This window comes from Cottoperca gobio, chromosome 8 (genome assembly GCF_900634415.1).
Source record: "Cottoperca gobio chromosome 8, fCotGob3.1, whole genome shotgun sequence".
Classification (NCBI taxonomy): Eukaryota; Metazoa; Chordata; class Actinopteri; order Perciformes; family Bovichtidae; genus Cottoperca; species Cottoperca gobio.
In genome coordinates this window covers 18,130,570-18,142,842 of record NC_041362.1, presented here as the reverse complement: position 1 = coordinate 18,142,842, position 12,273 = coordinate 18,130,570, and the positions used below count along the sequence as shown (strand labels likewise).

The 12,273-nt window shown below is 42.3% G+C and overlaps 1 protein-coding gene across 1 annotated transcript; it reads right to left on the bottom strand.

Moving 5' to 3' along the window:
- Positions 1-2,956: 2,956 nt before the first annotated feature.
- On the bottom strand, positions 2,957-12,013 carry farsa (phenylalanyl-tRNA synthetase subunit alpha). Its single transcript, XM_029438598.1, has 13 exons — positions 11,806-12,013; positions 11,426-11,563; positions 9,250-9,348; positions 9,035-9,153; positions 7,402-7,494; positions 6,518-6,646; positions 6,319-6,434; positions 6,120-6,204; positions 5,943-6,039; positions 5,090-5,258; positions 4,840-4,917; positions 4,262-4,376; positions 2,957-3,400 (listed from the first exon to the last, which is right to left on the bottom strand). The coding sequence occupies exons 1-13, from the start codon at positions 11,950-11,952 to the stop codon at positions 3,295-3,297; spliced, it is 1,491 nt and encodes a 496-aa protein (XP_029294458.1). The 5' UTR covers positions 11,953-12,013; the 3' UTR covers positions 2,957-3,294.
- Between the last annotated feature and the right edge of the window lie 260 nt (positions 12,014-12,273).

The following is a 12,273-nucleotide window of genomic DNA, read 5'->3' as shown; positions in this document are numbered from 1 at the left end:
ATTGCTTGCATAAAGGAACAATTGTGTTACATTGTTTTAGGTGGATATTGTTACAATATTTATTGATAGAATTGACCTGCCAGTGTTTAGGTTGCTTTGTGTTTGCATGTGTACTACTGGGTCTAGTGGTAGAAGCATTTATCTGTTACCTTTACAGTAGCTATCCTTAACTATGTCAACTCTTTATCCATTTCTAACGGTAACGGTATTTCATCGTTTGGCTAGCGTTATCCTAACCTACTAACGTTAACGGTTTATTCATTGATTGTTAGCTAACTATTCAGCTTTTCAATTTGAGCTACTCCACCGTTCATTTTATACTTTATACACTTAATACTTTTATACTATTTCAACCATTTGTTCATTACTTTTAGCTAACTAACTGTTTAGATTGTTATGTTAGCTTGCTAATTGTTTTTCACCAATATCAATCGTAACCAGTGGTGTTCAGGTGTTACAGCTGACTCAATATATCAATATATGCTTTTTATTTTTCAAATATATTGGTTTCATTAGCTTTAGAATATTACGCTTCAGCAGCCACTGACCTCATATCCTGTTATTATTGGTGGTATTAAATGTCTAACCCCTGTCTCCCTTGTTTAGAGTGTTTGTTGGGTCCGACTAGTGATGAAGAGAAGGACAGGGAAAACAACCAGCAGCACGTGGCCGCCAGCCATCCCCCTGCTGTGCATCCATTTGCCCACAATGCCTTCCATGTGTGGGACCAGGACGAGGTGGTCATCTCTCTGCCCCACGAAGAGAGCTCCCTGAGCAGCCCGCTGCTGATGGCTACCATCCCCTACATCCCCTCGTTCTTCCCACACTCACACAGCCCAACAAGTCACTGCTCTCTGGCTTTTTCCAACAGCCCAGTAACAACCAGAGTGATCAACATCCCGAGGGAGACCTGATGTTTCACAAAGACCATGATCATGATCAGCCTTGATGACTTGGTAACCAAGTGTTAGGACACCAGCACACACAAGACACATGCAGATTTGTGTTGCGTATCAATGAAGAGATGGTTGTCATACGTGTAGAAACCCAGTCTTGTGTTGAACGCTGTGCCCTTCACACATCATATATACGGAAAATCCCTGAGAAGGGGAACCCAAGGACAAAAGGAATTACTGGAGAAGTTCACTGGATATTGTCTTCGTTAATAAAGCCTAACAAGTGTGACAGTATGAAAGTGGAGCTACTGTATGTTCAGTGTGAGGGACTGATGTTTGTACTGGCAGCAAGACATTGTTGTTCCTTTCTGACTATAAAGTGTGTCTTATTAGTGGAACTCACTGGTGGTGTTTCTGTTTTGTTGTTGCACTAAATGTTCTGCAAACTGGAGATCAGACTCTTGGTGGAGGTTACTACAGTATTTGTAGTCAACAAAGCTGCTTCCAACCTGCAAACCAGCTGGCTGTGCCGCACACTTTAGCTAAATGTTATTTCAAGACACGGAGGGATTATCTTAAGAAGAAGACTTAACAGAGTTCCAGCAATGCTCAACATGTACACAACACAACTTAATCCTGCAGCCTTTACTGCAGGTGTCACATGCACTTGTGGATTCCCCGTGTGGTAAAGCAGAGCCTATACAAGCGCAGTTTATAGCATAAAAGTGTGTGTAAGTGTGTAGCATGCTGGGAAAGTCAGCTAAGTTTTCCTTTAATACCAGCGCACAGCAGCTTTTATTCTTAGACAACATGTTCTTAATAAATAACGTTTGAAATCATAAATTATTCAAAATCTAAAACTGTCAGCGTTCTACTTGCATTCAGTATGTTTTGCCCACACTGTTGGGAAGAACAAAAGTGAAGTAAAAAAGATCCAATAAAACGTTTCATTTACAACTCTTGTCTAAGCAATGTCATGTGGTCAGTTGTCGCAGCAAGAGCTTAGTGGGTTAAATGAATCACTGACCTGTCTGAATCTGCGTCTGGAGCAGGGACATTAAAAGCAAAGCTTCACCGAGTGCTTTCATTGGATATGAGATAAACTATATTTAACGTGTTTTAAGATGAGATTGGTACGTTTCGTTAAAATTAGTCATTACAGCAAATCAAATACAACTAAAGTATTTTTTTTAACATATCTTTATTTTAAGGTGCCACGCAATCTTAGAAACGTCTTCACAGGTCCAACGTAATCCACTTTAAATTACAAACAGCCGCAGCGGATTACCTCTACAGCCCAACAGGATATACAAATGTACCTTTGATCTGACTGGTTTTGAGGTTCAAAAGTTTAACATCTTAGATATAAAGTAGCTTAAAGATAATCTAAATATATAAGTCCCATCATATTATTGAATTGAGTTTTGTTGATAGAACTAGAAACATGCTTTAATCTAAAATGTGGTTGCATCAAATATTTCACTAATAATAAAATTATATTTTCAAGTTAAACTATTACTTACTAAATAATTCAAAACAAAGAAATGTTTCCCGACTTAGCGATTATACTTCCTCTGGTTGTAACAAGTGTTGTGGCATTTGTCCTCATCATACTGAACAGTGTTTGAACAGGTAACATTACCGAAGTCTGATCTCAAGTGTCTCAGTGAGATCTTCCAGTCGCATGGACAAGACCAGGACCTCCATGAAGTGGAATACATCATTAACTTTATTAAACGCACCTGGGTCAACATGTCTGCCTGGAAAAAGCTATAGAACAATATTAATTATGCGAACAGATATTAGTATAATCTGTGAAAGAAAATTGAGCAAACTATCCATCTATCATCGCAGACATTTGCTTTTCACCAAGCTCAAACAAGATTTAAAAAACACTGAGTCGGCACCGGTACAATTATGAGGTTTTCAGGAGCAAGTTAGGAGTTTGAAGATTTGGCATTTTAGGGCTATTAATGCATTAAAATCTTAATTTATCAATATCAGTGTCAGATAAAACCTTAGGTTATAATGAGTCATGTTTACGACAAACACAAGTCAGGTTGTATTGGCACCTGGAAAAAAAGCTTTTTATTGAACATTTGCCACAGTCCAAAAGTTTTCCTGTACAGCATTTCATTTTGTGTAGTAACTAGGCCAGGGTGATGTAAAGACAGGGTACTGAGTTCATCCAGAGGCAGCTCCTGTGCTCCTGTGCTCTGTCTGAAGAGGTGTAAGGAGAGAAGCAGACCCTCTTATTTTTTGCTACAGTCGCTTTCAGACCAACTGGTTTTACCAGCCAACCTCGGCCTAGCAAGAATAAGTAGAGTGAGAAACATATTTAGTAGAAAGGAGGTGTCCCAGGGTGAAGGTGAGGGAGAAGATGAAGGTTGGGTGGACCTCAGGACTCCAGTCGACATATGGGGCCGTCGTAGACCATCTGCAGGTTCACCTTGTGTCCCACCAGCTCTCTGATGTTGTTGATGCCGTATTTAATCATGGTGGGCCTGCGGGGTCAGAGGAGAACGCTGAGTGAGCAGAAGTTGTTGTGGAGCAGAATGCAGCCAGAACTGAGGGCAAAGTGTTTGTGCGTCTATTCCAAAACAACACAGCGTTGGGAGGAAAAAGGAGGATTATAAATCCAGCTCACTTGCTTTACAGCCATCAGCTATGACAGTCAGTTAAAACTCAAATATAACTACATTTAAACCCAAAGTATTCAGTAATGTGACCACATCAATGACCTCTATGGTGAGGTTTACTTAAAAAAAGAAAACTGAGAACAAAACTTGGGAGTTTTGTGGAAGTAAAGTAAAACAAAATGCCTGGTGAATATATATCTAAAACATTTATACGTCTTGTCAATGTTAGAATGTTATTGTGATCATGTAAATATATTTTAATTTATTATATATCGTTTACAGGCAATAGGGGTTGTTTTTCACGTGGAGCGAATTTCTGTTAGACCCAGGCGACAACCTCCGGTGCTGAAACAAGGATGTGGCAAAACTGCAGTTCCTTGAATGACCACTTGAGGCTGGCTGCAAAAGTGAGTGAAACGACGGAGTTTTGCAGGCGTTTGGATCACACGACTCAGAAGCCTTAAGAGCACTGGGATCTAAGGCTACAGTACCTTAAAATAATTTCTAAAGAGGGATAATCCTCTTGGGACAATAAAACTAAAAATCTAAAATGTGGGTCAGATGTGAGCTCAGTGTGAGAGAGGCCTGATGACGTCTATAGACCGACTCAGTCACACACCTTTAATCCGTAAATGGAAAGAGATTAACAAAGTAGTTTGCACTGCTGTAAAATAAAATGTCAGTTTGTATTCTCTGAGTATTTCATGTTCAGGTTAGTGTTTTCACCTTTCCAGAGACAGTCCCCAGGCGATGACGGACACGTCCTCAGGGAGACCCATGGGCAGCAGCATCTCCGGTCTGAACACGCCCGAGTTTCCCACTTCCACCCACTTTTTTAGTCCTGTACGCACGGACACCAAATACACACAGTGAACTACAAAAACCACAAAACAGTTGTAATATCTGCATCTTGGCTCTTCTTTAGGTTGATTATTCAAACACACCAAATAACTGAAATATGTTCCAGCTCTCTTGTGCATGCAACTTGTGTTGGAGAAAATAAATATATATTGATGACAGAGTCCATAGTTTATAGGGATTACATGTAGTTCTGTTGGGCTAGATCTCCTTCTGTCCATCTACTATGTTTGAAGTAGTTACTGCCGTTTGTCTTTGTAGAGCAGAAAACATGTTTTATTAAAATAAACATTGGGCATGCCACCCGTACAGTTATTTCATTCATTCTGTAGCTACCGCATAAAAAAGTAGATCAAAGATTATACATTATGTATGTTCTGTAGTGTGCAGCCAGTTAAACAAAGAGCGTCAGTGGGAGTAGATCATCTCGAGGGTTTGCACTTTACCTTCGTGGTAGCTGAAGATTTCCATGCTGGGCTCCGTGTAAGGGTTGTAGGCCGGCTTGAAGCGTAGTTTGGTAATTCCTAGAAAAGAACCAAGAAAAGGTCAGATTTGTGAGGTCAGAAATAAAACACTGCACATTTTCACCATCGGTGTTTCGTGCCTCTGGTAAACTAATCTAGTGTGCGGCAACACTGACAACACTTATAAGGCCCATCATCTGCGTTCTTCACACGTAGCTTTGGCCCTGCTGACCTAGTTTAGTGAAGAACTGATGCAGGATGCCCATGAGGTCTCCCAGAGTGAGTCCGTAGTCGGCCACCACGCCCTCTATCTGGTGGAACTCGGCCAGATGGGTGGCGTCTAAAGTCTCGTTCCTGAACACCCGGTCGATGGAGAAATACTTGACGGGGGTGAACTTCTCCTGGGGGGGGGGGGGGAAGAAGAGATTCCTGGTTACTAACAACACATGTGCAGTACATACACTGGTGTACATGGTCAAAAGTACACCCATGTGAATGATGTCTCAGTCCAAAGGAGTCTGCTTCTGTAACAGCCTCCACTCTTATAGGAAGGCTTTTAATACGACTTTGAACATGGCTGCAGGGATTTACTTCTGCATCTCTTACTCTACAGCAGCCGGGTGAACGGGCTGCTGCTGGGGTGGATGTTGTCTTTTAAAGGGGACATATGACGCTCATTTTCAGGTTCATATTTGTATTTTGTGTTTCTATAAGATCATGTTTACATGCTTTATTTTATTTTTCTCATACTGTCTGAATATTCCTGTATTCACATGTGTCTCAAACGCTCCTGTCTCTTTAAGCCCCCCCGATACTCAGATGGGGATCCGGTGTTTTCTAACGAGCCTGCATGTGACATGGGAAGAGGAGCCAAATCTGAGCGGCTTGTTGAATGTTTTCTGAGCGAGGTAGTCCACAAACACTGACTGGGTCGTCTTATTGCAGTTTGGGAACTTGCCAAGCCGTGTATGCGAGGAAGGGTTACCAGCCTCGGATAGTTATTGTCGCAACAGCAGTGGCTCTGGTTTATCCACCGTTAGTTCCTCAACATTTGAACAAGTGTGTGTACGACATGTGCAACTCACCTGTGCCAGTTTATACAGCATGCGTGCGCTGACTGCTGTAGTGTGAGTGCGGAGGATGTTCTTCTGAGCCTCCTCTATCTTCCAGTCATATTTGTACCTAAACACAGCCGGATATCAGATGATCTAGTCACAGGCTTTGTTGAAAGCTGATTCATTTGACTTGTGATGATGTCTCACCCTTGCGAGCCAAAGCCCCCCTCTGAGTGCACCTTCTTCACTCTCTCCAGGTAGTCCTGCGGGAACTCATGGGCGAGTGCTGGGTCTGGAACATAAAGTTTAGAGTCAATGATCACCAAAAGTGACTTGGTTACAGCTCAGTGCGACAGGACTCCGAGCAAGACATGTACGACACACACTCGCTCGCTCGCGGCCTCACCAGACAGGAAGAAGGTGTCGTGCTGGTCTCTGGCCGGGTGCTGCTGGGGCTGGAACAGGCAGTCAAAGTTCCAGAAAGAGCTCTCGATGAAGTTGTTTGTCGGCATCTCCGTGAAGCTACAGGAAGAACATTTGGTCTGTTTTTATGGGTGTGTGAAATGTTTTTGTTCCCCCCCCCCCCACTGTGATAATTTACTCACCCCATCTCCAGGAAGATCTGCCTGAACTGTGTTCGCACCTTCATCAGTGGGTGCAGGTGGCCACAGTCGGGGGCCACGCCCATGGCCTCGAAGTTGTAGGGCTTAAAGTCCTTCTCTTTCCAGCTGCCACTGCAACACAGCACGCGCAAGAGTGAAGAAGAGCCCGGACGGACTGTCGCTTTAATGAACTACAGCATCCCTGACTGTATTACGTAACAATACATAACAGAGAAGTGCAAGCAGCTTTCATTGGAAATATTTGGGCAGGGGAAGAACGAACATCTGGAAGCTGCTTTTAGCTAAATCCCCTCTATGATATGATTTCATGTAAAAAATCTCATTCTGCAAACATTTTAATGCCTCAAATACTACAAGATTCTATTATAAACAAGTCCATTATGGATGTCTCCTTAATTCCTTTATTTCAGAAACATTTCAGGTTGCCCAAAAGTTTAATTAACATACATAGTGACATCATTGGATGCCAATATATAATGGAAAATAAGGCCAGCTTTGTCAATGAAAAGAATATTAGCAATTAAAAGCATCTAAAAAAGAGAGAAAGATAATGTTCAACAGTCCCGAGAACATTAAGAAACTTGAATTTAAATAACAGAATTTCAGAGATAATTAACATTTTCCAGGAAATCAGCCTTGTGTGTCGAAATAAATCATTCGATTCAGTTTTTTGGTCGCAATCATTTTGTCCTGCCCGGCCTTTAGGACAAAGTCCACATCTTTGGACTTGTCCCCTGTTATGGGCTGAGGTTTCTCTGTGTCCCTGTCTGAGGCCCTGCACACTGTCACTGACACACAGAGGAGGGCAGACGGGACACATTTTCCAGAAAACGTCATCAGACTAAATAAATGTCAACTGGACTCACTTGGCGATCATCTCCGGAGTGAGCTCCGTCTCCTGTTTGGTGATGGTGGTGCTGAAGGAGCTGCCCTTAGTGATCCAGTACGACTTCACCGTCCTGAACACAGAAATACAAATCAACCATAAAGACACTTAAGATAATGTGGGTGGCTTAATATTAGAAGTGATCGCCTGTGAGGGACCAGAAAGACAAATGACTCAACTGCAGAGAAGAGTTTGTATTGAAGTGCAATAAGCCCGTTGTCCTTCCTAATGTATCACAAACTTTAACCGGATTTGGTTTATTCTCAGTGGTCAATATTTCCTCTCAGGAGAAGGACGCTTAGTTACACGAGGTTAGAACATCTGTATAAGAGATTGCTTTCTGAGTAAGAGGCACCCATCCTCCTGGATCCATCTTTTTCCATATACAATCACATCATCATTTCTGTCACTATGTTCTCAACACACGACGTCTGTCCGTCCTGGGAGAGGGATGTCTTCCTTAGTCTCTCTCTGAGGTTTCTTTTGGGGAGTTTTTCCTTGTGCGGTGCGAGGGTCTGAGGACAGAGGGGGTCGTCTGCTGTACAGTCTGTGAAGCCCCCTGAGACAAATGTGTCATTTGTGATATTAGGCTTTATAAATACATTTGAAATGCACACAGATACTCTGCCAAATTAAATTATACTCTAAAGACAGGGGTGTCAAACATGCGGACCGTGCACCAAAACCGGCCCGCCAAACGGTCCAATCCGATATAAAAATATCCCAATCTTCCTTTGTTTCCATCGTTTGTTTAGTCTGACCAACAATCTAAAACAAACGTTTGTTATTAACAACAAACGTCCTCACATTTGAGAAGCTGAACTCACAGGTTTTGCGTGACTGAAAGGATTACTCGATTATCAAATTAGTTGCCGATTCGTTATGTGACGACCTACTAATCGATTAATGAACTAATGGTTTCGTCTTTAATGACAAAGACTATAGCTTCCCCTGAGCGCCACAAACACATCATAACATCATCTACATCTTTCTACTTTCACATTCACTCTAAAATGACAAGCTGAGGTCTCTGAGGAGCTTTTGACTATTGGGACGAAGTGTTACGTCAGGTTTATCACTATGGCTCTGCCCTGAGCCTTAATGTGGACATCTCCCTGGTTAGTGAACGGGGGGAAAGACGCACAAAAGGACAGTTTCAAACCTGTTGAACTATTAAAATGTATTAATATTTCAGTATCTCACTAAATCCCGTCTTGAGCAACACTAACTATCCAGTTGATCATCTTACTCTCTGCATTGTCCCAGTGTATCTGCTTCTCTCAACAACAAAAACTATTTTACTGATTGAGTATAAATATAACTGGAAGGGTTACAATGTAAATTCACAAAGCGTCTGATGAATTGATGGTGAGCCACAGCGCTCGCAGAGGACAAGAAGTAATCCCGTATGGACGTATCAAACGACTTACAATCACTTCTCTGTTCCCACCAACACACTGTTGTTAGTTTAATTGCTGTTTCCAACATGATCCCAACCTCATGCTGAGATGTGGAACGCAGCCACTGAGCCACAACAAACCTTCTACTGCCACATACTGGCAGACGTGAAGGTGCACACTCACCACTTGTGTATAAAGGTGTGGAGGACTTACACTTCAGAGAGCAGTTTCCTCTTCTTCAGCTCATTTTTCTCCTTCTCTTCCAGCTGAGCAGTGTTGCCTTTCTGTACAAAAAGCAGCTTCTCTCTGACCTGGTCCTCTATGCTCTCCACCTGGGGACCGACACACAACCACACATACACGCCTTTGTTCAAAATGGGGACTACCGATCATAAAAGGCCACGACATCAGAGTAGATATAAACTTACAGCCTTGAATATCCTCGGGCCGCCCTCGTGTGTCTTGTCCACTCTGATCCACTTGTTGGACATGGCCTTGCTGAAGCCGATCTTCCCAAAGGACAGTTTCTGCTCGGGGACAGACACAGAGGTACAACAATATCACTGAGAAAATAAAACACTGACAACAATTACAATGTTTATACAAGTAAAATGACAAAATAAAAAAAATACTATGTTCTTTGTGTGTAGCACTTACATTGATTTGGTTTATTTGTAGCTAATGGTTGAATTTGTATTCTATTGTTTCTGTATGTTGCACTTTTATTTGTCTTATTTGAAGCTTTTGTTCTGCATTTAAAGGATTTCACCTATTTGAAGCTGATGTACTTGCAAGAATCTTGCTGTTCGGAGTTGTATCCTCATGATTGTTTGCACTTTTTGCTTTGGACAAAAGCGTCAGCTAAATGAACTGTAATGTAACATGTCCACATCTTTTCAAAGTTGGAGTGGAGTGATAGACTCACATTAAACTCTCGTATTGTAAAAATTTGAACCTGGTATAAATAGTTAAACTTGTGACTGTAAACATATGTTTCCACTTTGCCTTTAATGTTTCTTCTCCAGTGTCATAAATCCATGCTAGTCTTGTACTTTCTGATGAATCATAGGAGGGTAAGATTAATCTGGAGCAAAGTGGACATATAATCAGGGCTGCCATTTAAAATTATTTTCATTATCAAATAATCTGCAGATTATTTATTCTGATTAATCCTTTTTGCCTATAAAATGCCAGAAAACAGCAAAAAAGTCCTGTTATAATTTCCCACAGATTGAGGTGAATTCTTCAAATGTCTTGTTTTGTCTGACCAACGTTCCCAAATCCAAATATATTTAGTATACTATGCAGTGGTGGGCCGTCAGGGCCAGCAAGGCCTTCTCTGCTGGCCTAAACATCATCAGAATATACATTTCATTTTGATATATTTTTCCCACAAATATGTATTCAATTATTCCCCATAGTCTATTCTCTTCATTTCATAGCTTTCCTCTTGGTTGCGCTGCTTCCAGCCTCAGATGGAGATTTGGAGGTCTGGCCTTTATGTTAGAGCTTTTATCCAATCATATTTCAGCCATGATGTGTTGCCAGGGTCCAAGAGATCTGCCCTGAGGCCTTCAGAATCAACAGTGCGGGCGCCTGTAGCTTAAAGTGAACGGAGACAAAACTGTGTCGTTAACCAATCAGATGTCGAGTTGGGGACACCGGGGCCAGCTAGCAGGCGTACGATAACCTCAGCACGTGCACGTCTTTTGATTGGATACGCACTATTGAGAGGCAGAGCTATGCAGAGCTAGCAAACTTTGAACGAGCTAATTTGTGTAGATTTCTACAAGCTGTTTTTTTTCAACCCACTATGGCTGAAGGAGGAGAAGAGATCAATTTGGTCGCAGATATAATTACAACGCCATTTTCAAGACAAGATAGACATCGTGAGAAGAGGACGACCTTCGCCGGGTTTGTCCGCCACTTTCAAATCACTAACTACGAGCGGTGCCCCCGGCTCACAGCCTCCGAGAGGCACTGCACATTGTACTGCTGGGAATGCCTGCTATTTACAACTAAATGTTTCGTAAATATTAATATAACTCTGTTGTTAGGGTGATGCAACGCCCGGTTATACTGCGTTTCTGTCTAAATGTATAGTTTCTAGAGCCATGGCGTCATAATGATGGTATTAAGAGGTGGAATAATTCAGGTAGGACTGTGTAGGACATCACTGAAGGCCTAGGTGTGAAATGCACGGCCCGCCACTGATACTATGAAAAAGAATCCTCACATTTAAGAAGCTAGAAACAACTCATTGCTGTCTAAAACAATTATTTGATTATCAAAATAGTTGCCGATTAATCATCTGACAATTGATTAATTGACTGTAGAAATTGCAGCAGGTCATCAATTATTCTCTTTTGATAGAGTTCAGGAAACATCCCTTAAGTGCAGGATTTCCAAGAGCATAGACATTGTATTAATGCTGCCATTCCTCATTAGGCTACATAAGAGGTCTGCTAAATACTTAGGACTAGAAGTTGTCTTTCCTCTTTGTGTATACATCTGAACCTAAATCAGGCTGGATGTCCCCCACCGGGTTCAGCCCTGCAGGTGATGTGTAACTCCCACTGTGGTCGACTTGACCAGTCCACGTACCATGAGCTCACTCTGTGCCAGACCCTCCGGCGGGATGGCGCTGAAGACCCGGGCTTCATGGCTGCCCTGCTCGGCTATCTCCGTGCCCTCAGCCGACAGCTCCCAGTGCTTGGAGGAGCGCAGCTCGGCTGAGATTAACTGGACAGCGGGGAACAAACATGTGTCAGATCATTTGAGTGACACTTTTACAGCAACTATTCAACCTAACTAGCCAAATGGACCGTGATGTACTTTACTGTATGTCACACAGAGCTGAGTTTACTAAAGCGGTCTGTCCAAACCGCGCTGACTGACAGTCCTCTTATGTTGCATCAGTCACAATAAAACAATGTTGACGGTGGCAGTCTGACTTCCGCTGCTACTCAGCCCGGGAAACTCACATCACCGAGAGCCTGCAGACTCTTCACGGCTCCGACGAGGACCTGGTGGTCCACCCCGAGGCTGCTCGCCGCTTCAAGGCTGTCCACACCATCGTCCACCTTCTCAATCCGCCGTAGGAGCGTCTCCACCACACCGGTGTCCGCCATGCTGGTGCCCTGGGAAGCTCAAAAGAGACCGGATGTGACGGCACGTTCCCAAAGACCGAATGTACTGGAGTAGCGTCACGCCTAAAGGAGGAGTACCGTAAATACTGTAGTACCCTTTTAGTTTTAGATTGGAAATGTACTTTAGTATCTTTAGAATATAATAATTTCAGTTTTCACCTGTACATTTCGGATCTTTCGATTAAATTTGAAAAATATTTTATTCATAAATGCAAATATACAGTGAAATATGAAATGACGAGTACATTGATCATTTATGTATAAATAAAAATGCAATGACTTGTATTTGTTATTGCTCCTCCC

What these genes read in the sequence shown, in the direction of transcription:
- farsa (XM_029438598.1), bottom strand. Translation starts at nt 11,952, where the DNA reads ATGGCGGACACCGGTGTGGTGGAGACGCTCCTACGGCGGATTGAGAAG. An exon ending in TGGCACAGAGTGAGCTCATG is followed by an intron (nt 9,349 to 11,425) that starts GTACGTGGACTG and finishes GTCCCCGAGCAG; the next exon opens with AAACTGTCCTTTGGGAAGAT. An exon ending in CAGATCTTCCTGGAGATGGG is followed by an intron (nt 6,435 to 6,517) that starts GTGAGTAAATTA and finishes TTCTTCCTGTAG; the next exon opens with CTTCACGGAGATGCCGACAA.